Source organism: Aplidium turbinatum, chromosome 11, assembly GCF_918807975.1.
Source record: "Aplidium turbinatum chromosome 11, kaAplTurb1.1, whole genome shotgun sequence".
Taxonomy (NCBI): Eukaryota; Metazoa; Chordata; class Ascidiacea; order Aplousobranchia; family Polyclinidae; genus Aplidium; species Aplidium turbinatum.
Genome location: NC_137482.1, coordinates 3,601,470 through 3,625,300, shown reverse-complemented (window position 1 = coordinate 3,625,300; position 23,831 = coordinate 3,601,470). Strand labels below are relative to the sequence as shown.

At 38.0% G+C, this 23,831-nt stretch overlaps 1 protein-coding gene across 1 annotated transcript; it reads left to right on the top strand.

The window, feature by feature from the left end:
* The first annotated feature begins 96 nt into the window (after positions 1-96).
* Positions 97-23,439, top strand: LOC145779352 (stromal interaction molecule homolog). The gene is made up of 14 exons (XM_082590913.1): positions 97-422; positions 1,104-1,207; positions 1,499-1,616; positions 2,918-3,029; positions 3,950-4,056; positions 8,211-8,385; positions 9,180-9,237; positions 11,975-12,139; positions 12,499-12,579; positions 14,159-14,256; positions 14,821-15,026; positions 15,426-15,470; positions 15,713-15,830; positions 19,109-23,439. The coding sequence occupies exons 1-14, from the start codon at positions 218-220 to the stop codon at positions 19,566-19,568; spliced, it is 2,052 nt and encodes a 683-aa protein (XP_082447039.1). The 5' UTR covers positions 97-217; the 3' UTR covers positions 19,569-23,439.
* The last annotated feature ends 392 nt before the right edge of the window (positions 23,440-23,831 follow it).

Genomic DNA, 23,831 nt, shown 5'->3' with positions numbered 1-23,831 from the left:
TCTAACAAGTGGCTGGACATGTCATTCAAATACTTTTCAGAACAATTAATATTTGACCCTGTAGTGACAATTATTGTTTTGTTCTGCTTTAGGTTTTTGGCATTCATGATTCCTAATGTTTGTCACAGTGGCTGATTTTTAAAAAGATTTGTGAAACAAGATGACACTTTGACATTTACTGATATTGTTTGTGTCTGGATTTGCTTCCTCAATTGGAATGTTATTTGCCAACACTTGTTTTGTCACCACAAATCGGAAAATGAAGCCACCAAGACAGATATCCGTCAACAAAATTCGTCTTACTCTTATTTCTATTGTGGCAATGCAATTCTCCAACTTGCTCTGTCTGTGCTCCCACCATGTAACATCAGTGCTCAGTGAGGTTGATGTGCCTCAAAACTTTCAAGATATTGATTTCACTGGTAAGCTTGTTCTTTTGTGATAGAAAAGTTTGGTCCCATGATGGTGGTAAAATTGTGTACCTAATTGTGTAAGCTACCATACTACTGTACTAAAATAGATAAATTTGATTGAGGGTGCAGAATTATACTGTTCTCCAGGCATTTAATTAAAATTTTTTTTTTTGCATTCTTCTCGTGACATGCAGGCGAAGCCGCTACTGGATGTTAAAAATCATAACTAGTTGTATTTCTGTTTTTTTGCCAGTCAGCAAAACTGACTACAAAAGAAGCTGAAACAGGTGAAAACTATCTGCTTAACAGAAAAACGGCATACCACAGAAACATTGACAAAATGAAGAGATTGTAGGATACAAAGTTTAAAAATGCTGCCTACGTTGATTGACAATGTGAGAAAAAGCAGTGCTGTCCAAGTGTCCAGCTAGTAAATCTGTCTATCTGCTCAAATGACTTAACAATTGTTTTTGTGGAGACCTTCAAAAAGGTGTTAAGTTAAACCAAAGATTGAGTTATCCAGTGTGTAGGCTTACTGTGAAGTTAGCCGGAATGGGTATGGAAAACATTTGAGAACAAGGAACTTTTGATTTCTCCACATCATGTGACAGGATGATATAAATGATATTGTTGCATTAATATTCATAGATTTATATAATTCAAGAATGTAAGTAAACACTGCGTTTTTAGATATTGAGTTTGTGGACAGCATTGCAAGAAAATCTATGAAAGGACTTCATGATGAATTGGATCATGACGATGATGGGAATGTGTCATTGAGTGAAGGTGCAAAGGTATGGTATCAACATTAAATTAATTTTGTGGAATACTTAATTAATATTTACTAATAAGGAATATGGATACTAATAAATATTTGGTAGTTTATGGTAATAATATGATGCTTTTATTAAATTAATATGTTTTGGAAAATTGGTTTCTGAATTTTTAGTCTTGGGAATGTGCAATAGGTAAAAATAGTATGCACGACAAGAATCTCCAGCTTGAACATTTCTTGTAGAAACTGCAGATATTCAACTTTTACTGGTTTTTGCCCTGTGCATTGGTCACTAATTTTCTTGTCTTAGTACATTCGACGAGAAGACTTCACTCACTCGAGTGGTTCTAATTTGCCTGGTTTCGCTACGGACAAAGATGGAAGAATCACTGAAGAAGAGTTCTGGGAAAGCTGGGTGCGTTCTGCAGGTTCGTAAACTTTTGTTGGAGTTTGTCTGAAAGTTGGAGGAGTTGTTTTGTTACTGATGACATGAACCCAGTGTTGACAATTACATAGTTTGTAGATTTGTTGTGTTATTTGGAAAGTTGTGATATTGTTAATTTTGTGATGTGCTTAAAGAAAAGTCATGTGTTTTCTAAATGTAGATAAACTTTTTTTACTTAGTTGTTCTAAGCAAGTATAAAAGTTTTCCTGCTGCAGTTATAACTATCTGTAAACTTTACACAATTATATTTATATACACTTAACTGCAGACAGCGCACACCGTTTCGGCCTTCCGGCCTCCTCAGTGCAGTAGGGACACTGGGTATGGTCACGGAGACATATACTTCCGTGTGACGTTTTCGCATTTGTGGAACCTAAGCTCCAAAAATGGTACTATTGCCAACCTTGCCAAAGTGCTCAAACGCAAGCAGAGAGCTTTGCGCAATGCACTGCAAGGTGCCTTCAGTATAGTGCTCCATAACTGCAGACAGTGCACACCGTTTCGGCCTGCCGGCCTCCTACATATACAACAATACATGTCATAAATCAGATAGAATAAAAAATGATTAAAAAAAATTTCCAAATCTAAGCCACTGGAAGAACTCTACAATTGGTAATGACCTAATGGGCATGGATAAGGACAACTAGTACTTGGTTATTTAGATTAAATTTAACTTTTGTACAATTACATTTATCTGTATCGAGTTTAATCGAGTTTAATATTCAAGTTTAATCGATTATGTTAAATGCCGTGTGGTTGCTTGGTTGTATATGTCTGTGGTTGAAGAAAGTGACCTCTTTACCAAAATTGAATTACATTTATGGTAACTAATTTTTTGAAGCGGTTTGTTTTCAGCAATTACGTTTTTGGGCTGTTAAAAAATAGCAATAGTAAATGAATCTACGAGGGCTGGTGACTTTCTAAAGATCGATATGGTAAAAGCTGGAAATTATTGTCACACCAACCCTGGTCATGCATCAACGAATTTATATCTCAAACCTAATTAAATGTAGCAATGCAATATGAATTCTTTTTGAAACTTTCTGTCTGTTTAAAGAGGCAAAGTAGTTTTTCTTGGCTTTTCCATTATACATGTCAAGTAAAAGATCTAGTTGTTAAAAAGTTGCATTTATATGGACAAGGCATATAGACTAGGTGCAATGTGCAAATTGTGCATATATTATACATCATTATAATATGCAAGTGAAATGGATTTGAAATGGACCCTGGCTGTAGGCTATGGTCTTTTGCTATAATGTGATGCTTATCCAAGTTGTTTTACAGTTCACAACTGGACAGCTGCAGAGATGGCTGATTGGTTGTCTGGAGATGTTGATCTTCCCCTGTATGCAAATAAGTTTAAGCTGTATGGGATTTCTGGTGCGGCTATGCCTATGTGAGTAGTGATAATAGCAATAATATTTACGATTTTGCGGCACAGGCATAGTGCAATAATTGATGCTTCTAAAGTTCTGTTAATACTCGGAATATACGGCACGTTACCTGTTTTTTTAGTGTTATCATATCTGCCCAATTTAATTTAGCTTCAGAATCCAAAGCTCCACTTACAGCAGGTATGGTTCATCAAGCTAACTTCTAAGTTGTTTTGCTTGAGAAAGCATCTTCGGAAGCTAACTCTTGGCAGCTTTGCAAACTTGTAGAAGCTTTGAACAACTGACGCAGGCTCAGGCACTGTGAAAAGTGTTGTCGGTGAATTATTCCACCTACTGGGTGCTGCTTAATGGAGATTGGAGAGCTGTTCTTAAAATACATTGCTCAAGCTCAAGCACACACCTCAAAAGTTGAACCATCACTTCTTGATGTTGCCGTTTCTATATTCACAAAGTCTGTCGTTTAAGACGGCGCTGCCACTTGACACATGCAGTCATGCACGTGTACCAGATTGTAAGTTTCTTTTGTTATAATTGGTTGAGAATGGTTCTACTTTTGTATGTTGACCGACCAGAAGTGAAATGCTTGCTATGCAAACACTTGATCCACGTAATAGTCTTCGCAAACAAGTTGGTTTGTGCGATTAAGTTCAATGCTTCATAAAGTTGCCGGTGTGTCGCTGTTATCTGTGCATGTGACAGGTTTTTACAAGAAAAGCCTTACTAAGAAAGAGCTACCGGTATGCTTTTGATTACATTTTAGATATGCCTATATCACGAAGAACCCTTTTCTCACCAAACCTGATCGATGGCTTAAAAACATTTAATGTTTAACTCATATTGTAGAATCATGTAACTCATATTGTAGAATAACTGGCATTAGATTGATGTCTTAACTTTTCCGTGTTTTCGTTTAAATGTTCAGCCTTGCCAGCAACAGCACACTAGTGTTATCATTGGTCGATGGCATCAAAGAGCACCGACTTAAGCTCTGGTTGAAAGCAATGGAGGTTGTGTTGTGTGGCTATAAAGGTTGGCAGTTGTTACGAGCTCTCAAACAACCGAAGGCTACTTTCTTCTCTCAAACTTCTGAAACTTTCATAGGCTTTCACTCTTTTCATACTGCTTTTGTGTTGTTTCTTGGTATGAAATTGTGCATATGGTGAAAGAAATTGAAATTGTGGTGATATTTGTGCTATAATATGTTCTATTTTGTGGTTTAGCACACGTTTTTAATTCTGTCTTACACTTGAAACTTGTTTTATTATTTTCTGAAAGCTTTTTACGTTGCTTTCCTGCGAGAGAGTTGTAGGTGTTTTTGTCCTTTGGTTTCCTCTGTTCTTTGACAGTGGGTATTGTTCTCACAACAAGAAACGCACTTTTAACCAAACGATTGATTGTTGTCTGGAGTCAGGTCGGTGGATATTATTTTTGATTTTTTGGTTCACATTTTTTGTATAATACTTTTATAATTTTTCAGGTTTGCTGATCCTGATTTTGTAATCTTGAAGAAACTAGGCATACAGTCACAAGCTCATAAGCGTAAAGTATATCTACGGGCTACAGAACTTGTGCTATTTGGTCCACCAAAGTGTAAGATCCACTTACCGGTTAATGTTGCCTTGCTATAACACCAATAAAGTTGTAGTTAGAATTGCTCACGTTAAAATTTAGTGTCTTGGTTCATCATAATCCATCGTCGGTTTGTTCCCCACTAGTGGGGGTGGCCGATTGTTTCCGCGCAGCAATTGTTTTTATCCCTTTTCTTTAATATGCAATGACTTTAATATTTCTCCTTTGTATGTAACATTCTATATAATGATGTTGCAGTTGTTAATTTAACTGCTTGTTGCAACGTAATTATTTAATGCATAGCCTAAAGTAGATGTGCGGAAACACGAGTATGCTTGCGGACTGCCACAATATTGTAGCCAATCAATCGGTGATTTACACTTTCAAACATCAAATTCTTTCTTCATTGTATGCGCTTGACAGAGCAAACTGTAATCCGTTTTCTCGACCATTGATGGCCCAATAGTGAAGATTGTGTAACATTGGTTGGCCGTTTCCAAGCACAGAAACAATACTGTACAAAAAAGTGCACAGCCTACCATCAGTTACTCCTTGTCCGGTCTGCCACTATTCGGAGATAACCCAATTCGGAGAAAGCATTTTTTGAAGATTTCTAAAATCCCACGGCGGCCTCTGTTTATTTACATGAATTAGCTTATTATATAGGTTAATCAACTAAAGTCTTAGCGAGAAAAAAACACAGTTGTCAAACGGTGTTTCATGATTAATAATAGAGCAGAGGTTAATCAAATAAAGTCACAACTAAAGTTTCAGTAAAATAAAAAAGCAGTTATCAAACAGCGTTTCATATGCATACTTGTTACGCATGAATCATTATCACGGTCGATACATCACTGGCGAATCTGGCGATCGCTTTCTTAAAATGTAATAAATTAACAGTATTAACTTGTAGGCCTAATACTTGTCTTTGTCAGATGTATCAAATCCCCTCTCCTCTCAACATTATTAGCATGATCTACCACTGTGACATCAACGATTATATTGGTTTGATTAATTGCCTAACCTATAAAACAATCGTTGCTGTCTGTCTCGTTTGCATGCGCATGAAAATGTAAACACAAAAACGCCTACCTAAATGATCCCTACAAATTCGAAATGAACAGATGGCGTCCCTGGATTTTCAAGAAATCACTGAATCGGTTTTCTCCGATAAAGGATTTCTCCGAACTGGGATTTCTCCGAATTGGCGTCTTCGAATCGGATTCTCCGAAACGGGCCATGTCGCTCCTTGTCTTGATTTTTATAGAAGTTTTGACTAACTGGGGTGCTTTTTTCGTTACGTCGCTATAAGTGACAGGCTTGCTTTAATTTTAATTACTTGTTTTTCAACGAACTGACACACACAGCGAGTTTACTGGTTTTCAAAATTTCACTTCAAATTTTAATCAGGAATGCAAATGCAAAGTTTGTGATATGCTCTTTGTTACGGTCAACCAGCAGTATGTTAATAACTTGAAAAAGTTCTTAATACCGTTTTAGTTTTGTTCTAAAGATGAGTAAAATCTTTAAGGTTTCCCAAGTTGGAGAAAGTTTTCCAGCATCATCAGCAGGCTTGAACTGAAACTGAGCTCTATAGAACCCGTAACGAGCTAAAGTTAGACCACATAGCTACAAGTAGATACGATCATGAAAACGCTAACATTTCAACACAAACGCAAAAACATATGTTTAAACAGTGTTGTCTTTTCTATTGTACCTCCTCTGGTAGTTGTTTAAAACTGAAACAAAATGTTTCTCAACCAGTGGCATGCCATCAACACATCTTTGTTAATTCCTCGTTCGTGTAAATGACAAGGTTAAACCACGGTCGATACAGATTAAAAATCAATTTACAATATTGAAAGGTGCATAAGTGTCAGCTATTATAAGAGGATCGTCACTTTGGAAATCTTTCATCTTGATCCAACATGACATCGCTGTGTTAGATTGACAACATTCCAAGTCTGTGTTATGTTCGTGTGACAATGTTGTTTCACTTTTTGCTTTTTTGAGGTTTGAGACTCGACGACAGTACGGTATCTTCTTTTTTGGTTTTAATTACCCGCATATTTTTTATAAAAGATACGTTATCGTACGTATGTCTCAATCAGCAAATCAATCCTTTTTTGTAGATTAAACGTTTGCAGAAATTAAATCAATGTAAAATATTTTTGTTTTGAGCCTGGTTATTTGTGATCTCATGGGCTAAAGTTGTCACTTAAAAAGTAGAACTTGTTAAATTGCAATTTTTAAATTTTAAAGATAATTTTGTATGATAAACTGGTTGTTTAAACATAGAATGAGGGAAATTGCACAGCATTCAAGTTGCATGAAGTTCCATTTCTGAATATAACGTTCTTTGATTGGATTTTGTTCGAATAGTGATTTTAGACTTGGATTTTTTACTAACAAATGTTTTTCTACCATTATTTTGCCATTGGCAGCCGTCGTGTTGGTTTTCAGTTTTTGTTTTCAAGTCCCAAAGCGCAGTTGGGTTGACGCAGATTCGTTGTGGACTGTTTCTCAGCAATGTCAGACCGACCCTCCAAAGGTTCTCAGTTCGACCCCCACTAAGAGCACGTGGTTTTGTTTAAATTTGACCTAACTTCTGCAGACGTTAGGGCAATGTAAAAGGACTGTTCCATTTGCTGTGACGCGTGACAGTTGACAACATGCTTACAGATGGACTTTGGACAAGCATTACAGTAGTCTGGGCACTGGAAAACGCACTTTTAATTAATCATAATGAATGTTGGACTGTTGGTAGTCTCTGATTTGAACGTGTTTTAACAGTGAATCTTGCATCTGTGTGCAACTAATCCGTTCTCATTGAAGACTTGTAATTAAAACACCTGATTTTGAATGTGATTTGTGTTCATTGTTGACTGCCCTAACACCAGCTGCTTTGCACAAGCCTGTTCTTCGCAATTCCTGCCTTCAGCACTCACTTGCTTTTAAACTTCCCACTTTCTTTTCTCTGTAGCCTTCGTTGATCACGAGCTAGTCACTACAGTGTATAATTTATATATAATTGTTTGAAGTGATTAGCAGTTATTAAATTTGATAAGTTTCAATTTAAATACGCTTAAAATGGTTAATTTTATATAAAAAGCTTGTTATTTTATAAGTGTTAGTTGTGTTTGCAGACACATTGTATGACAAAGGACCTTTACTATATTTTCCCCCCTTTCCGGGATGTAATATCAGTAACAGAATGTTCTGAACCAAGTACCTTGCTTGAGACCAGTCCATACCAAACTATAGACTGAAGTATTCACTCTTTGACGTTGGCTGCTCTTCAGCCATCACAGGCCCAGCGACAGAGTTTTTTTCGTCAAAGCTTTACCCTTGCATCTACTCCGCTAGACAATGAACACAACTGACATCACGATGTTCAACTCCTGGTTAAAGGAGGAACGCTCATCTAAGGAAGATTCACTATTCTAGCGAGAAAAATTTTGTTCCATTAATTTAAAGTCTTCGAACGTTAAATCGATGTCAACCGACGGATTTTACTAGATGAGATGTTTTTGTGTTTGCATGCTTTAAGTAATGTTATTGTTTTATTGTTGACTGTTTTAAGCCTACACTAAAATTTGGTTTTATGATTTCAGCGAAGTCGAGTCTGCTGAAGGACGCCTTGCTCACTATCTCCATTGGCTTGGCACTGAGTGGTGTCGCTTACGCTGTCCATGTGCGGCGTACTGCGGCCACCGCTATGGCAGCAATGCAAAACAAGCTCACCAGTTTGCAAACCGACATGCACAAGCTAGATGAAGAAGACGCCTGGTAGGTCGGATGAGAAGTTCATTTGTGGAACGGCTATAACGTTTGAACTTTTTTACTTGTTAAGTTATGTTATGTCTATGTAGTTTTTGCGTAAAATAAAATAACCCAATGACGTTGCTGAATTTTATATGTCTGTGATACAACAAAGTGAACTCTCGACCAAAGCTCTGGCTATAACAACTTTAATTTTATTATTAAAACTCCACCTCAATTTTTTAAATTAAAAACACCTTTTCTTGGGTGTTATGTCGGGGGGCTCATTCATGCATTTTTGTAGAGGACCTTCAGTCTAAAAGAGTAGCAATCAACAAACGGTTCTTTCTGTAATCGCCACTGGGATTCCGGTGAAGCCATATTGATCAAAAGGTTGTTTCGCCCATTACATTTTCATCACACTAACCTGAGCGTAGTTAGTTGAAACGACTTTCACAGAGCAGTGATTGGATTGTTATTTTCTTCACGTCAGCACATGAAAGACGCGTTTACACATTAAGTTTAGGTTGATACGAATTTTCTGCTTTTTGTTGCGTCTCACAAATGTTTATAAACGATTAACTGTATTAAGACCCCGGTTGAACGAAAATTGAAGACGCCAAACTCGAGTTTTACCTTTGTTTGAGATCATCAGTGGTACACTACATATCCATGTGTCTGAGGGGAGATCGAAGCGTCTTTCATTTTCGTTCCATCAACCGTAATAACTTTACAAAATCCCCACATCCCCTTAATTCCAATTAACTTTACTTTATCGAATCGTGAAACGAATTGTCAACATGTGCTTATGTTGTGTCTAGGATGAAGAATGATCTCAATAGGGAAGGCAATAACGAGTCTAGTTCAACCAGAGACGGGGTAAGTATCTGTTGAAGACCTGGTTGTGTTTTGTCAGTAGCACGTCTGTGACGAAAAATATATATACTAGGTAAAATATGCGATATCCTAGCAAAGCATGAAATCGAGATATGCATCTAAGCCTATGTCATAATTATACAATGGCTAACTTCATATGACTAAACCACAAGGTGCTACAGAATGTTTTTCTTCAACTACGTGGAATATTTAAGACTGGGCTTACAGACGTTGGTATCACTGTAATGATGAGTATGGCAATTTGTTTAGCATGTCTAGGTTTGACGATTTGATTTGAGTAAACTGAATGAAAGAAAGTCAATTTTTGCCTCCACCATCCTGCATGGCATTAAGTTTCTTGTGTTTTCATTATCTCGTCTTTTTAGTGGCTGTCGAACTACTATCCCTTTGAGCGTTGTGGAAACGTTCTGGTCACTGCAACCGACTGTGTATTATTCATCTTGTGTTTTAATTTTATGTCTTTTTGCGATGCCTGTATTATAACCGGTACGCACGGTAGCAACCTTCGCCACGAATGAGTCACATCTTTGCCCACAAAATGTACACTCCGGACGTCATCGAAGTCTTTAGCACCAGGAACATTCTACCGTCTGTCTATCCTTCTTGCAAAATTTGTTCTTTGTACATTGTTTCAACATCGTGAAATACGGGTTGCTGGTAGTGCTCGTAGTTTTCTTTTATCCTTATTTTGCTAGCCCTAAGTAACCCTTAAGCCAACCAGCTGACAGAGAATCCATCACTTGATTTGCTTTGTATCATCTTCTTTTACGTCACGGAAAACATAGCTTATGATTGGTTGATTGGTTCGAGGCTTCAGTGGCAATGACTGAATTTTTTCTTTTTAAAGTAGCTGCCCTTCGAAACGATGATTGTGGAAAGATGGATGCTGCCAGATATGTGTATCTTTATCACCGTTTACGTTTAAACAATTTTTATCTTTAGCTCATAAATGTGTTGTGCACGGAAATGAATAATTGTTTGAGTGTGATTAAGTCTTAAACGCTCGTCCTACGGTGAATGTGTTACCACTTACATGACTTTTCAAACAAACCATAAAACCAGTTGTTTGCTTCGGTGTGTTCTACAAAGACATGTTGCAATAACGAATGCTGTTTCAAACCTCACCATCAAACAGGAAACTATCAGTCGCAGCAGTGATGCCAGGCTGTATCTTGATGGTGACTTGCTTGATGTTTTACTATTCTTCTCCCATGATGTTCCTCGTGGTCCTCTTACCATCATGACTCATTTTTTAATCAATTTTTCCAATGCTTTTTTTCAACTAAGTCGCTTTGTCATACTTGCCATTTTTTCCAGTATAGCAATCAGAGATGTTATCTTATTTTGTTAAGGGATACTACACGCATCTGAAAAGTCTTTTCGCTCTACCTGAGTCTGTTGACGTTGACTCAATGTAAAAAGGGCAAATTTTTTAAGAAGCTGGGTTGGCAAATACGTTTTTCAGCGCCAGACAGAATCGATTCGTTGAACTTGACTATTTGGTCCGGTTAATGTCTGATCCGCTTCCATTTATTGATTTTGATTTATTTCCAATCCAAACAAAACATCCCTTTGTTTTAAAAGACTTCCTGTCCTTCTGAAAAAGAACCTTTGCAAAAGTATAGGATACACGTTTTGCTGGTAACCCAAACTAACATTGTCACTCAATGTAGGATACGTTTATTTTTTCCAAAAAAATGTTAATAATTATGTTGTGAACATTATGCAAATGTAATCGAACGTAATGTCTTTGTTTAATAACTGATAAATGTGCGGTGTACAGTGTACACTGTACAGTGTACATGGAATTGCTAGTATCCAATCCACCCTACTCTGCTTTTCAAGCGTTCGTGACGACATCTTATCGCGATCTTCCGGTTGCACAATAAACAAAATCTGTCCGCAAACGGAAGCATCAGTTTATTTTAAGGTTTACTTAATATTTATCGGTACCTCGATTCTTCTGACGTCACAGATGTGACGAGACTTTTTTCATAGCTGACCGAATTCTATTCTATGGTGGTTGGTTTACTATCTCCTGGCATTGAAGCAATGTAAAAATATAAGCTTTCGAAACTAGCCATTATTTGATAAGGTTGCGATAAGACAATTGCACTCCAGCGCCACTTTTTTCTTCATTTCTTATGAAAATATTTGTATGCATTCTCTTATCGCTTTAAAAGGATTCAAAATCGCTCTTAATCATTCTGTGTGTCGTTTCGACGTTTATATCTCTTCAACGTACATTCGCAGCCCTAGTATGACGCGCGTCTTAACAAAAGGGTTCAGAAATTTATGAATATCCAAATGGTCGAAGCCACATCGCTATCAAAGTTCCACTACCTGTTTGGTTTTGTTTTATAACTTGCCTGGTTTGTGCTGATCTTTTATGTGCACCTCTTATTATTTCGCTGTGAAGAGGTGATTTAATATTCGTGTGGCTTGTGTAACTTGTCGTTTGGCAGCATGTCCTGACGGTTTTGTCCTCACCAGAAAAATTGTGACTCTGGCATGCGAAATTTGTGATATATTTCATTTGCAGACTCCACGCGATACAAGCTATCAACGTACCGTCAGCACGTGCTATAATTGCAAACATCTCATTGCCCTTCCTACTTTATCTCACCTGACATTAATATTTATTTGTCTGCAGTGCAGTGAAACTTTCAAAGAAAAAATCTTTTCTGTTTTTTTTTTCTTGAAACATTGTCTTTTTCAGCTGAACTCTTCCCATTCCTCTCTCCTCTCCGAATCAGAGCTTAAAACAAGATTGCAAGAGGTCATGGAGGAGTTGGCGGACACAAGGAATCTTCTGGAACAAGCAGAAGAGAGACTGAGTATAAGACAGTGGATTCCCCCAGGGAGGCTGATCACTTGCCTGAAGGTGAGAAGTTGCCATAACTTCTTGCTGGTGTTCATGTTAGTTGGATATCTTAGTAAATCTGTTGCTTTCAGAGGTTTATACAACAGAAGGCGATTAAATGAAGTTCTCATTATACTAAGTCTTGGGGACTGACGAGAGTAGGGTGGCCAGTTCTTTTCTCTCGGCTGCCTTACTTCAGCAAGTACGTCCACCCAATTTATTATACCCTAGGTAGAGAGGAGCGATGTTCTTCAATAACCACCTGATAAACATTGCTCTCTTTGAGCTTTGTTTTGTGTTTGAGTTGTGGTTTCGTGTGGCTTGAACGAGGCTTACATTCTGCAGCACCGACAACTTTTGATCATTTTCGTTTGTTTCAGAATACACACAAAGTTGAAACGAAGCTGCACGAAGCGAAGCGGGCGCAGGCACAAAAGAAGGTGGAACAGGCTAAAAGCCAGGTAAGGAGCGATTTGGTTTTTGATTTTGCATATATTTATCATCATCGGATAGAGTTTTGAAGATATTTCTACTGTACTGATCGAGACGGTTGGTCTGGTCGTTGATTCGGTTTATTTTTGACCTGTTTGATTGGAATAGTCTGCAAAAAATATCGCGAAATAACAAAAAGCATAAATTTCACTCTTAACCTTAGTGTCTGGGCTAGCGTTTGTCGTTGAAAACCTTCTTCAGTATGCGAGTTTTACTGTAGGCTACATATGATACTACGTACATCAAATGCAGTTGCTAGTCTCTAAAAATCTTAACAGACTGTTTCACCCAGATTGGGATCATCAGAAGGTTCTTATTCAAATAAAGCCTGCGAAAATGACCAGAATAGCAATCTTTTGATGATCCCAATAATGGTGAAACAGCCTGTAAAGGTTTTTAGAGACTAGTAACTGCACTTGATGTAATTAACTCTGCTTGGCTTTTTTGCTTGGCATTGAGCACTTTAACAGTATTTATTGTATATGACACTACGTATATTAATTTGTTGTCAAAATGCTAAAAACAAGATTTATCGTGCTAAGCTCTGGTGATATTCTTTGATCACTAAAAATAGAAGCTAAAATGAAATGGTCAATATTTTGCTAAGAGACAGCTTTTAATTTTGTTTTTAATCGATGTGATATCAATGGGTGAGATGTCAATCAAGTTCGTTTGTGCCTTCTTGCCATATTCTTTGGAGTCCTTCCCTAAACCTGCGCAATTACTGCATGGAGCGATGGCTTAGTACTACACATGAAACTGTTATCACGTTTCCGAAAAAAAAAAAACTATCTCTAGTTCGATATATTTTGATCCTACGCTTATTAGTTACATGTTACGCTGAGTCGTATCACATAGAAACAATATCGTGTAATTTTTATTGCATTAACGTTATTGTTGATTGGCTGTTTCGTTTGAAGACTATTGTGACAAAAGGTTATGTTTTGTAAATGTCAAACCAGGTTACATTGTTGCATAACAATCTGTCTGTGTTGCCTGGAAACGACGTAAACATGAGGAAGTCTCACAGTCTGCGCAATTAACTGTTTGTTTGAACTTGAGACAGTTCCGGCATAATTCTATGTAATTGTATTTTTATGGTATGGTGATGAAGTGTTTTCTATGATGGCTGCTTTGACTTTGATATCCAGCTACGACACAGTAGCGAATTTACGTCACGTCCTGTTTAGTCATCAGTGACAAGAGAATGAATTTCGAAGCTATGTCGGTTGCATAGCCGAGCGGTGGGAACCTTGGCCAGGCACTCGAAATGGCGCCGGTTCGACACCGTTCAAGAGAAAGCGGCCATGTCTTTGGCAGGGTACTTAATAGGCATGGTTGAAGATTGGCTACTTTGACCTTCCATCTACTTAATCTAAATCTTTAACCATCAGGCATAATCTTGGATACGGCAAACAATTCTTGAATGACTTTAACTGGGCCCAGTACTTGTTGGTTGGCCTAAAACTACTGTGCGTATGGCTATGAATGTAAAAAGCATTCAGTTTTAAACTTTAAAAAATTAATCTTTTAATCATTTTTGTTTAGTTTTTGAAAATGAAGAAGAAGAGCTCTATATTCACATCGGTTCAGCTAGTGCATAGTAGACAAGTGGACACCTTCGACCTGGAAGTGCAAGTTACTAAGTAAGTTTCTAAACAAGTTCCAGCAAAGACTAAACCAGTTTATGAAGTGGTTTTGACGGGTCGGTGTTAACTTTCTTTTGGGCGTTGTTCTGAGAAACAGATCACATACCATATCATCAACCATTGTACTATCTTCGGTCTACCAAAAAGCAGCAGAAGGTCTGTTTGTTGTGAATTACGAGGCTTGAGGTCCCCTGCTCTTCCGTAGCATCTCTCTATGTAGTCTGGAAAACATCGCCAATACTCGGGTAGAAGGATAAACCCTCTGCTTCAATGGCTTATATTTTTACGACTAGCGCAAGGCATAGTGAAAATCCTTATTCCTAAATAAAGAAAGTGTAGCCTATGGAAGCCTGATCTTGACTGTTTCGCATGCTTGTAAAAGACTTTGGATTAATGGCCCCTTCAGGTCACCGAAACAGACAAAGTGAAGTTTCTGCTTATCGAAGTGTTGTTTGAATAAGTAATCATGATGATTGAACTTAATTTTTCGTGTGCGTAGATTCTAGTTGACAAAGAATACTATCTTGGAAGAGTACAACCTAAAAATATTTAATTTTACAGAGAATTTCTACGCGAAGTACAACAAGATAACCATGATTACAAGAAGCGTTGGTTGGAGTTAGAAAAGATTTGCAAAGCTAACTTCATATCCGGTCGATCTGTGAATCATGAGAACAACAATAGGAAGGCACATAGCTTAAAGCAGAAGATGATTGCAAATGATGTCACAATGTTGAAGAACAAAATTGATCACGACTATTCTAATGGTGAGTGCGAAATTCTTTAATTTTAAGAAGGGGTTTTTGTTTTCATGCAGAAAAATCTCTTTGATTAGGAGCTACTAATGTTGAGTGGGAAAGTGTTTAACTTCTGAGAAGAAAATCTTGTTTCTATGCTGAAAAAATACCTTCGTTTAAGAGCTAAGTTTCTCACAAGAAGATTTCAGTTGTTGCAGAGCTCGACTCACTATTGTTACCACAATGAGGTGCTCCCCAAGATCAACCGTGCCTATGGAGACCTCGTTGGGGCATTTATTGTCATGAAGGGTTTTTATTTATGGTCTTTACTAAGTTTCCAGACTATCATAGCAGGCATTAAAACGTACATCATGACGGGTTGCACATAAAATTCAACTAATATCGTTTATTGACATATTTTTTTTGCAGGCAAAGGCACTCTTAACGACAGTACGGACGGGTTACACATGAAAGGTGAGTTTGTGAACAGGTTAGTTTTCGATTCTCGTTATCACTTTCTCTCCATTTGCTTGCTTTTGTATCGATAAAGTGTGTGAATGAACCGCACCTGCCTCAAATCCTCAACTCAAAACTTCTACTGGATATTCTAATGCAAGTATTCAATTCTTCTGTTGTATGTGTGGATGGACAATTGTATTGGATTTAAGGATTAATTTAACAATAATAATCAACATCATTGATCACGTATTATCCAGATCCTTCATTTGAAGACTCTGATACCGAGTCAAGCAAGGGGATGAAGTCTTTACGCAGTTGTCCCACCTTTACCCAGCATCCTTCCCATTATAATGACCACCGGCGAAGTGAACCGATGTGAGTGTTAATAAACATATGCGTTAGTGCAGCCTGTGATTGTGCAACATATTTTAGTTTGATGTTGATGAGGCTTTGTTCTTGTATTGTTCTCTCAGTGACATCACTCTGTAGAACCGACAATGGTCCCATTCATTCAAACAGGTGGGCTTCCCATCTGTTTCCCAGTTATTTCTCAGCTTGTGGTTTGACGACACAACGAAAAAGTTTTTGAGTGTTCATCTATTTTCTTTTGAGCTATCTATTTTCTTTTGAGCATCAAGGAAACAAAGTAGATATAGGAGCACAATAGTTGAACCTAAAGGAGCAAAATGGTTTAATCTAGTGAAGAAATCAAGAGCCCATAATGTTCAGCAAACGTTTCGAAAACTGAACTGTTTTCATTATCAGTGCTATAAATGACATAAATGTCAATTATGTCGTTTATAGCACAATGACAGTAATGACATTTATGTCATTTGTAGCACTGATGATGACAGTTTAGTTTTCGAAAAGTGAACATCTTTTCAAACTCTTCCTTGTTATTTAGATTGGCTGTATTGGGCAACCTAAGCTTCATTTGTAATTGTAAAGCATTAGAGCAGGGGGTTACAACACTTGTCATTTGGATTCCTGATTGCATGTCTAACTTGAGCGTTGTTTTTTGTCAAGGCGTCTGTCCCTAATTATTTCGATTGAAGTGCATGTACTATTGTACTCAGTGTGGAAACAATTTTATTGTTTAAGTTAAAAAGAATGACTTGAAAGTGATGTGTCCAACAGTCATTTTCATAGGCGCCTAGCTATTTTTTTGGCCGTGGGGGCGAAAGCGTGTTTCATCAGAAGCAACGTAAATTCAGCAAATGTCACGCAGATGGATGACGTAATTATGCCGACATGCCGCCACACTAGGATTGCTTTTATTGCCACACTCGGAGTTATCGCTACGTTCGACCTACCGTTTTGTTTGTCGTATCCAGGCTTTCACCCGGTGGTTGAAGATTTAGATTAAGTGGACGGGAAGGCAAGGAAGCCAATATTCGTGTCCACCTTCAGGCATGTTAATTATTATAAACAAAACTCGACCACTTCGGTTAAGCAAACACATGACATGCGTCTGCGTTAGCTAGCGGTTGATGAACTGCAACTCTTTTAAGCTAGGCACAACATAAAGTTTAGCAACGAACTAGATTTATTAGCATGAAACAAGAGACGAAAAGGTTTACTAAAAGGTATACTGTAAATGGAATGACAATGTTTTGAAAATGGAATGCAAATACTAACTTGATCATACGCTTGAAAATATACCTGTGGAAAGTAAAATCATTCATGTTTACATCAATTCAACAGCACGTCACCTTGAATAAATTTAAAAGTTGCTGACATCCGTAAGCAGCCCTTGAAAAATAGTTACGGAGAGACGTTTGATTAAGTTTTCGACTTGACATTGCTCCTTTTTCACTACAATATCGCAACTTATGACTGACCGCTGTAAAACGCCCGTTTTCGCGTTGCAGATGAATCAAAAGATGCGCATATTCCGCCTTTGATCGGGTTTCTATGGCAACGGTCGTGTGTGCGCCAATCAGTTTGCGTGAGTCCGTTACTGCGTTGATTATGCCGCGTGTGCGCAATGCGGTTTGTACCAGCCCTTGTTGCGTTGGTTAGTGGTTACCTCGGGCCGAGACTTCAAGTTCATTTTCACTTCAAGTTCCGCGCAATTCACTGCAGTGCAGAGGTTTCGACTTTCGAAAGCGACATCAAGTCTGTTTGCAAGCTCATGAAGCTAAACGCACGCTCCGTCTATGTAGCAAATTATGTTTTTTTTTTGGGTGCATTCAACATCTGATGACATTGAATCGACACAAAATGGTAGATTTTTGCTATGTCCCAGGCAGCAAAATCAATCATATTTACATTGATTCAACGTCTGCAGACGTTAAATCAATGTAAAAATGACAGATTTTGTTGTCTGGTGTGGGATTGTAGCATCGCTACTCGTTCTAGTGATTATTTATAGCTGTTGCGGTTTGCATTCAAAAAATGTTTTCCTGCTGCCGATCGCTAGCTCATCTAATTATGATACTTTTGCTAACCAATATAATGCAGCTTGAAGGCTTGTGCGAAACTCAGGCAGCTCTAATATACTTCAATGAGAAGTGCCTGGTAGTAAAAAGGAATTTATATTTTGTTACCAACAAAAGTTATTACACAAGTTCATTTTATATCCTAACTTGGCTGCGTGAGCTAGTCAGCTTTCGTGCTTCACAGTGAAGTGGCTATGCCTGCTGATCCTGCTTGTTCAAGTAATATTATTGCGGAAAGTTTTGACCTTACAATGTTTATCACACAGCATCAGCTACATGAAGCCGTGGTCCAGTGTGTCCCATCGTCGGTTAGTAGCATGCTGTCATGGTGGTGTTCCAGCTTTTCGTTTAATTTGGTTTCTTTTTGTTTAAAAAAAAAAAACTTTCTTCAGATATTATAAAACTTTTTTCAAATATAAAAATAGGTTCATTTTGCCATGTTGCATCGCTATACTGCCATCATGCGGATGGTTAAATTGGAATGGAAATTGGAAACACCATGGAATGAGCATGTTGTTTTGACAGCTGCACTTCAAGCAGCAATGTGTGGGTGTTGTCATCAACGAAACATCTTAATTGTGATTAGTTGGTTGTTGTTGTTGAGAATTGCTCAATCAGTGAACGGGTATTTGCCAAACGTTTCATTTGGAGCTTTATGCGAAAATAATTTTGTCCGTTTCGTGTTACAAAATGTCTTCACGTTGTTGCTTTGCTACACAACACTGTAAGAACCGCTGCTCTCAATTGTTTCGCAGTGTGCTGCGTCATCCTCTGATTGGACACCCCTGAAACTATGCGACTCAAAAACCGATGCATTGTTTGAGATAATCGAATGTAACTAAAAATGTGTACAGTTAAGTTGACTAACTTTTTGCTTCAAAACGCTTGTCCTTATCATGTAGTTATGGATGTTGGTGTTGCTATGTTCACATTTTTATGACGTTGAATCAACGTAATAATGCTTTTGTGGTTGCGCAAGAGAGAGCTGAAAAAGATGCTGCAAGTTCAACTAAGCAAGAGGCTCAATCGAATATGATTTTGTTTTGTCTGACTATCAGTTTGTGTTGTATCTCTAATTATTATCTAACCATGGACGTAGCGACGTCCACGCTGTTACGATACGCACTGTAGTTTACAAACATGATCATTTGAAATATTTTTAACCAAACTCTTCAAACGAAAAATAAGCACAAGTTTCAAATTCTTTTTCAGATCAAACTCTTCCACTATGCTCACCGTGAAAACGTCATCAAACCACAAGTCGCCATCACCCATTCCCGAAGCTGAGGAACATTCGGATTCCGAAAAAATCCGAACACTACCGAGAAGGCGATCTTCTCCGAAGTTTAACCGAAGCAACGATTCGGTTCGATCTTGCACGATCGAAGTCACACAGGCTCTTAAAGAATTGAGGAGGGAGAATTCTCCTGGAAGAACCATTTCTTTGGGTTCGAATGACGTTGACTCCTTGCCTTTACCTGCAAGAAAGTCCATCAGCAGTCACTCTCTACCAGACATGTTCTCTAAGCCTAAGGTCGAAAATTCGACACTGGCCGAAGGAAAAACTTTCAAACTTCCTCCAAATTCTACTGAATCTGAAGAAAATAATCGAAAATCAACAAAAAAACGATCGAATTTTGGAAGTTTATTCAAGCGCAAGAAAAAAGTTTAAACAATTGTTTTGTTCTTTCAAGGCGGTGTTGGTTGTGCTGGTTTTCCTGTGCTTGCACCTAGACGCAGGAGTGTATGAAGTGAGCATTTCCGAATACGTTCAAATCACATTTTCATAAAATTAGAATTGAAAGTCTTTAAACTTGTAGTCAAAAGTTTCACATTCAAAAGCTCTCGAAATAAAAAATCTTTCCAATTCCTTTCTTTTTGAGGAACGCGCGTCAAGCTATTTGATTACGTGCCGCAGTTTCAACGTGCATTGGTAGCGTTTCTGACAGTTTTGACGCCATGCGTTTGTTTTCAATTGTCTATTCTTCTTCGTTTTTCCCTTATATTAGAACACCATCAGCTGCTTGACAATTACTTTCCTCACAGCAGTTATACTGATCTGAGATGTTTCAGAGAACCTGGTTGTCGTGAGTCGTTAGACATTCCGTAGCTGCAACTTCAGTGCAATCACCAAAAGATCCGATACTTTTCCAACCAGCAAATGTATCCGCTTTTAGATTGTTTCAACATCGTTGGACGTTCACCGTGGGTTTATCCGTTTACCACCCCTCTTGATCATGTCGGACTACGCCGAGAGGCTACTGGAGAGCAGCCAGTCTTGAAGCGTTACGACGATATAAAAACTTTGCTGGGTGGATTTGGTTAGCTTCCGGTGTCTCCTCCTTTTTCGGTTCATCTTGCTCTTGACGACACAGCCGAGATTTTTTTTTACTAAAACCGAATCAAATCCTCACGCAATGATAAAGTATTTTAAATATTTGCTCTAACACTTCGTTATTTTACATTGTGAATTGTCACAGTTTTCGATGACGACAGTTGTAGCGAGCTACGTTTCCAAAATTGTTATTGTACTTGTAAATGTGGCCGCATACAGGTATGGCGTGTATATCTAAGGGCTTCTTTTGCTTAGATGTTAATAAAGTTATTAAGATGAAACGTACCCTTTGCATTTTTTTGCTATACCTTTCTTTTCACTGAAAGGTTCTTCATCTTCATAAAAGCTTAATTTTTTATGTCAAAGACCCAATGGACAATCCTTGTCGGAAACAACAGCAGGGAAACAACATAGGCTGCATAGTACGACAAGTCTTTTCTTGGCCTCGTCACACGCAAATCTTTGCTTTCTGTCGACCTTTAACCCGTCGCGCATGATCGCATACACGTCATCGTGAACTTACTTGTAGCCCAATGGTGTGGTCGACCACTCGGCGTATTGTGAGCCAGACGCATCTTATTCAGCCATGCTTGTAGATTATTCTAAATATTCACTCCACGTAGTATCGCTTTACAGGGCTCTTGCAATATCGCTTTTGTTTGCTGTTAAGTGGCAAGCAGCCATTGCTGCTTCAAGCCAGCGAAGTTTTCAGGATGCTGTTTGATCGTCATCTGAGGCGTAACTGTATGAATGGGAATTTCTTCTAGCAGTTTTTCAACCGGAAAAAATCGTCCTTTAATCTTAGAAAAATACTGACGTTTATGTTCGAAGTGTAACAGATTTAGTAAACTCACGGCCGAACCATGATCCATAGGTGTATGCTTGTATCCTGGTTCGAACAAATGTTTTGTGCCATGTTTTTACATTTTACGTCACTTTAACTTACGCCAGCGAACTGCATAAATATTATCCATCATGAATCCTGTGCCCCATCCGTGTCAGCCTTTCGTGTGACGTCATAATGTAGCATCGGTGCTTTCTTCCGCGTGGTGGCACATGTGTCGCGTGGTCAGCTGTCTCCGATGGCATCCTAGGCTATAAATTAGTGTTTTTTTTACATTGATTTAACGTCTGACAACGTTCTATCACTTCATAAAAGGATTGATTTTCTCATCCCGATGTAAACGTTTGTTTTAAATCTCGAACAATCTATTGGGTCAGCCAAAGTTAAAGATGCACTGCTCCCGGGCAAAGCATTTTCAACCATAGTTGCCCAATGCTTTGGTAAAATAGCTGCCATTTTTTTACATTATTTCAACGTTTTTAGACGTCATGAAACAAGGAACTGTTGTAAACCGGTAATATACAAATGTACATCTCCTGTGAATAAAAATTACTCTTTTGCAAGCTTTGTTAGGTAGCGGCATGGCTTCCATGGGCGTGCAATAAGTAGAGTCTGTTGCATTTGCAGCATTTACTCGTAGAAGTTGGAAACTTAAATTAGTGAAGATCTTAGAACCACATTAAAAATGTTGTGAAATATGTTATTTTGAAAACTTTCCGCTAGTAAGTTTAGCAGATCCAAAGTATATCCAACTATCGAAATGCAAGTGGTAGTTGCGCATTGTCCAAATGAATTTCATTCTTCTTGTATTGCCAAATCTTACTAAGCAAATGTAATGTTGTCATTATTGTTACCAAACAGCCATAAACACCCAAAGTTTGAAATATTTACGTGATCGCCGTGTAAGTTTCATTCTTGATGCATTGACCCGTAATAATTCGACACGATCGAATTTGGAAATGATAATGTGATGTTTGTGGAAGTGGTTTTGACGATGTTTACCAAGCCAGCAAATCAGTCTTGTTTACGATGATTGAACGTATGCTATACACTATACACTCATACAGGCGTTGTTTGATACGGTTTTTGGGTATGAAGTGAAAAGTTATAGAAGTAATGAAATAAGGAAAGCTTGGTACAGTTGTACACCATAGTTTAGCTTGCCTAAGTCATTGCAACAGTACCAAATATGAAAACTTAGCGATGTAGTTAACCTGTGCTTCATGTCATTCAGCACCGTTTGTTTGCTGGTCATGTGTTTGAGGCCCAACCCAAAGAAACCCTTCCATGCAAAGCGGTCGCCTGTTCCATCGGTATTATGACGTTGATTGTATTATTGTTTCAAAACAAATACTGTTATTGATCCATTGTTTTGCATTGTTACATCAGAAGTATCCATTCATTAACATGCGTCTCAGACAGCAAATCAACCATTCAAATGTCCGCAGACGTTGAATCAATCTAAAAAACGGTTGATTTGCTGACAGAGCAAGGGTTCGTCTCAAAACTTTTGAGACAGAAATTTAAAAAAACTTAAGTTTTGTATCTTTGGCCATTCAAACTTCCTGAACGACCTCAAATTATTTACTTCATACACCACGAAAAGTTACGTTTGGAAATCAGAACGCAGAGCACCGACCTCAAATGTGCGCATGTAAAAGGGAGGCAAGAGTCTGTTCAAATACCACATGACGTCTTAGTAGTATGTGATGTCAGAATTGCGTCACATAAGTTGACGAAAACGTCATATGTGGGAAATGGATGGAGGGTGATGAAGAAAAGCACGAATATTGCCCCAAAGTGTTTGAACAGGACCTGAGTCGTCTGTTGTACTTGAAAAATTTACGTACTTTTGTGTCGATTTAACGTTGCTGAAATTTTAGAATGTTTGTTTACGTTCTTACCCAGACAACAAAATCCCTCGTTTTTACATTGATTCAACGTAAAAATGACCAATTTTGCTCTCAAAGTAACTCGTCGAAGTATTAGCAAACCTCTATTTTTGTAGAGTTATGTTATTTTTTCTTCGTGAACAAATGTACAGTTTTATTTAATGTTGATTTTGAATGTCGCCGAACGTTGAAGTGATGTATAAGTGACAATTAACTTACTGTTTAGGTGCTACTTTAAACGCCCCAGCTGGGAGAATTAGTGTTTTTGCATTGATTCAACGTCTGCAGACGTTGCGACAATGCAGTGAGGACCAATGGTGTTAGCTGGGTCATATCTCAATGAAAAATAATTTGTTCTCATCTGAAATTTGCTTTTTCGAATTTAACTTAACGCCTCTTCGTATGCCTATGGTTTAACTTTGAACAATAATTTCAAAATCCAATAAAAGTTGACACTATTTGTGCAAATGCACCTCTTGGTCAGTGCTGAATATCCGAGCTGGTTCTGAAGACAGATTTTTTTTGCTTCATTGAATGTATCGCTTCTCCTGGTCAAATGATCATGATTACAATGGCTTTGTTACTCAAGTAGCCGTGTTGTTTGTTACACGACTTGCTGGCTACCCAACCAATCATCCCTTTATGTTTGTTTTGCTCTGGCACTTATTGCAGAGCTGTAGTAGGAAGTTTGTATGGTCGATCCCTGTCATTGGAATGTAAGAACTTTTTTCGAAATTCCACCTTGAAAAAAAAATTACAAGGTGATGTCGTTTGTTGTAATTCAAGAAGATACAACAAAGCCTTATGCGTACGCCCAGGGCCGGCGAGAGTTCAGTTCAGTTGTTTTTATTTCTGACCATCACA

Coding starts and splice junctions, on each gene's coding strand:
- LOC145779352 (XM_082590913.1), top strand. CDS start 218: ATGTTATTTGCCAACACTTGTTTTGTCACCACAAATCGGAAAATGAAG. Junction 12,140..12,498: donor GGCTGATCACTTGCCTGAAG/GTGAGAAGTTGC, acceptor CGTTTGTTTCAG/AATACACACAAAGTTGAAAC. Junction 15,831..19,108: donor CACCGGCGAAGTGAACCGAT/GTGAGTGTTAAT, acceptor ATTCTTTTTCAG/ATCAAACTCTTCCACTATGC.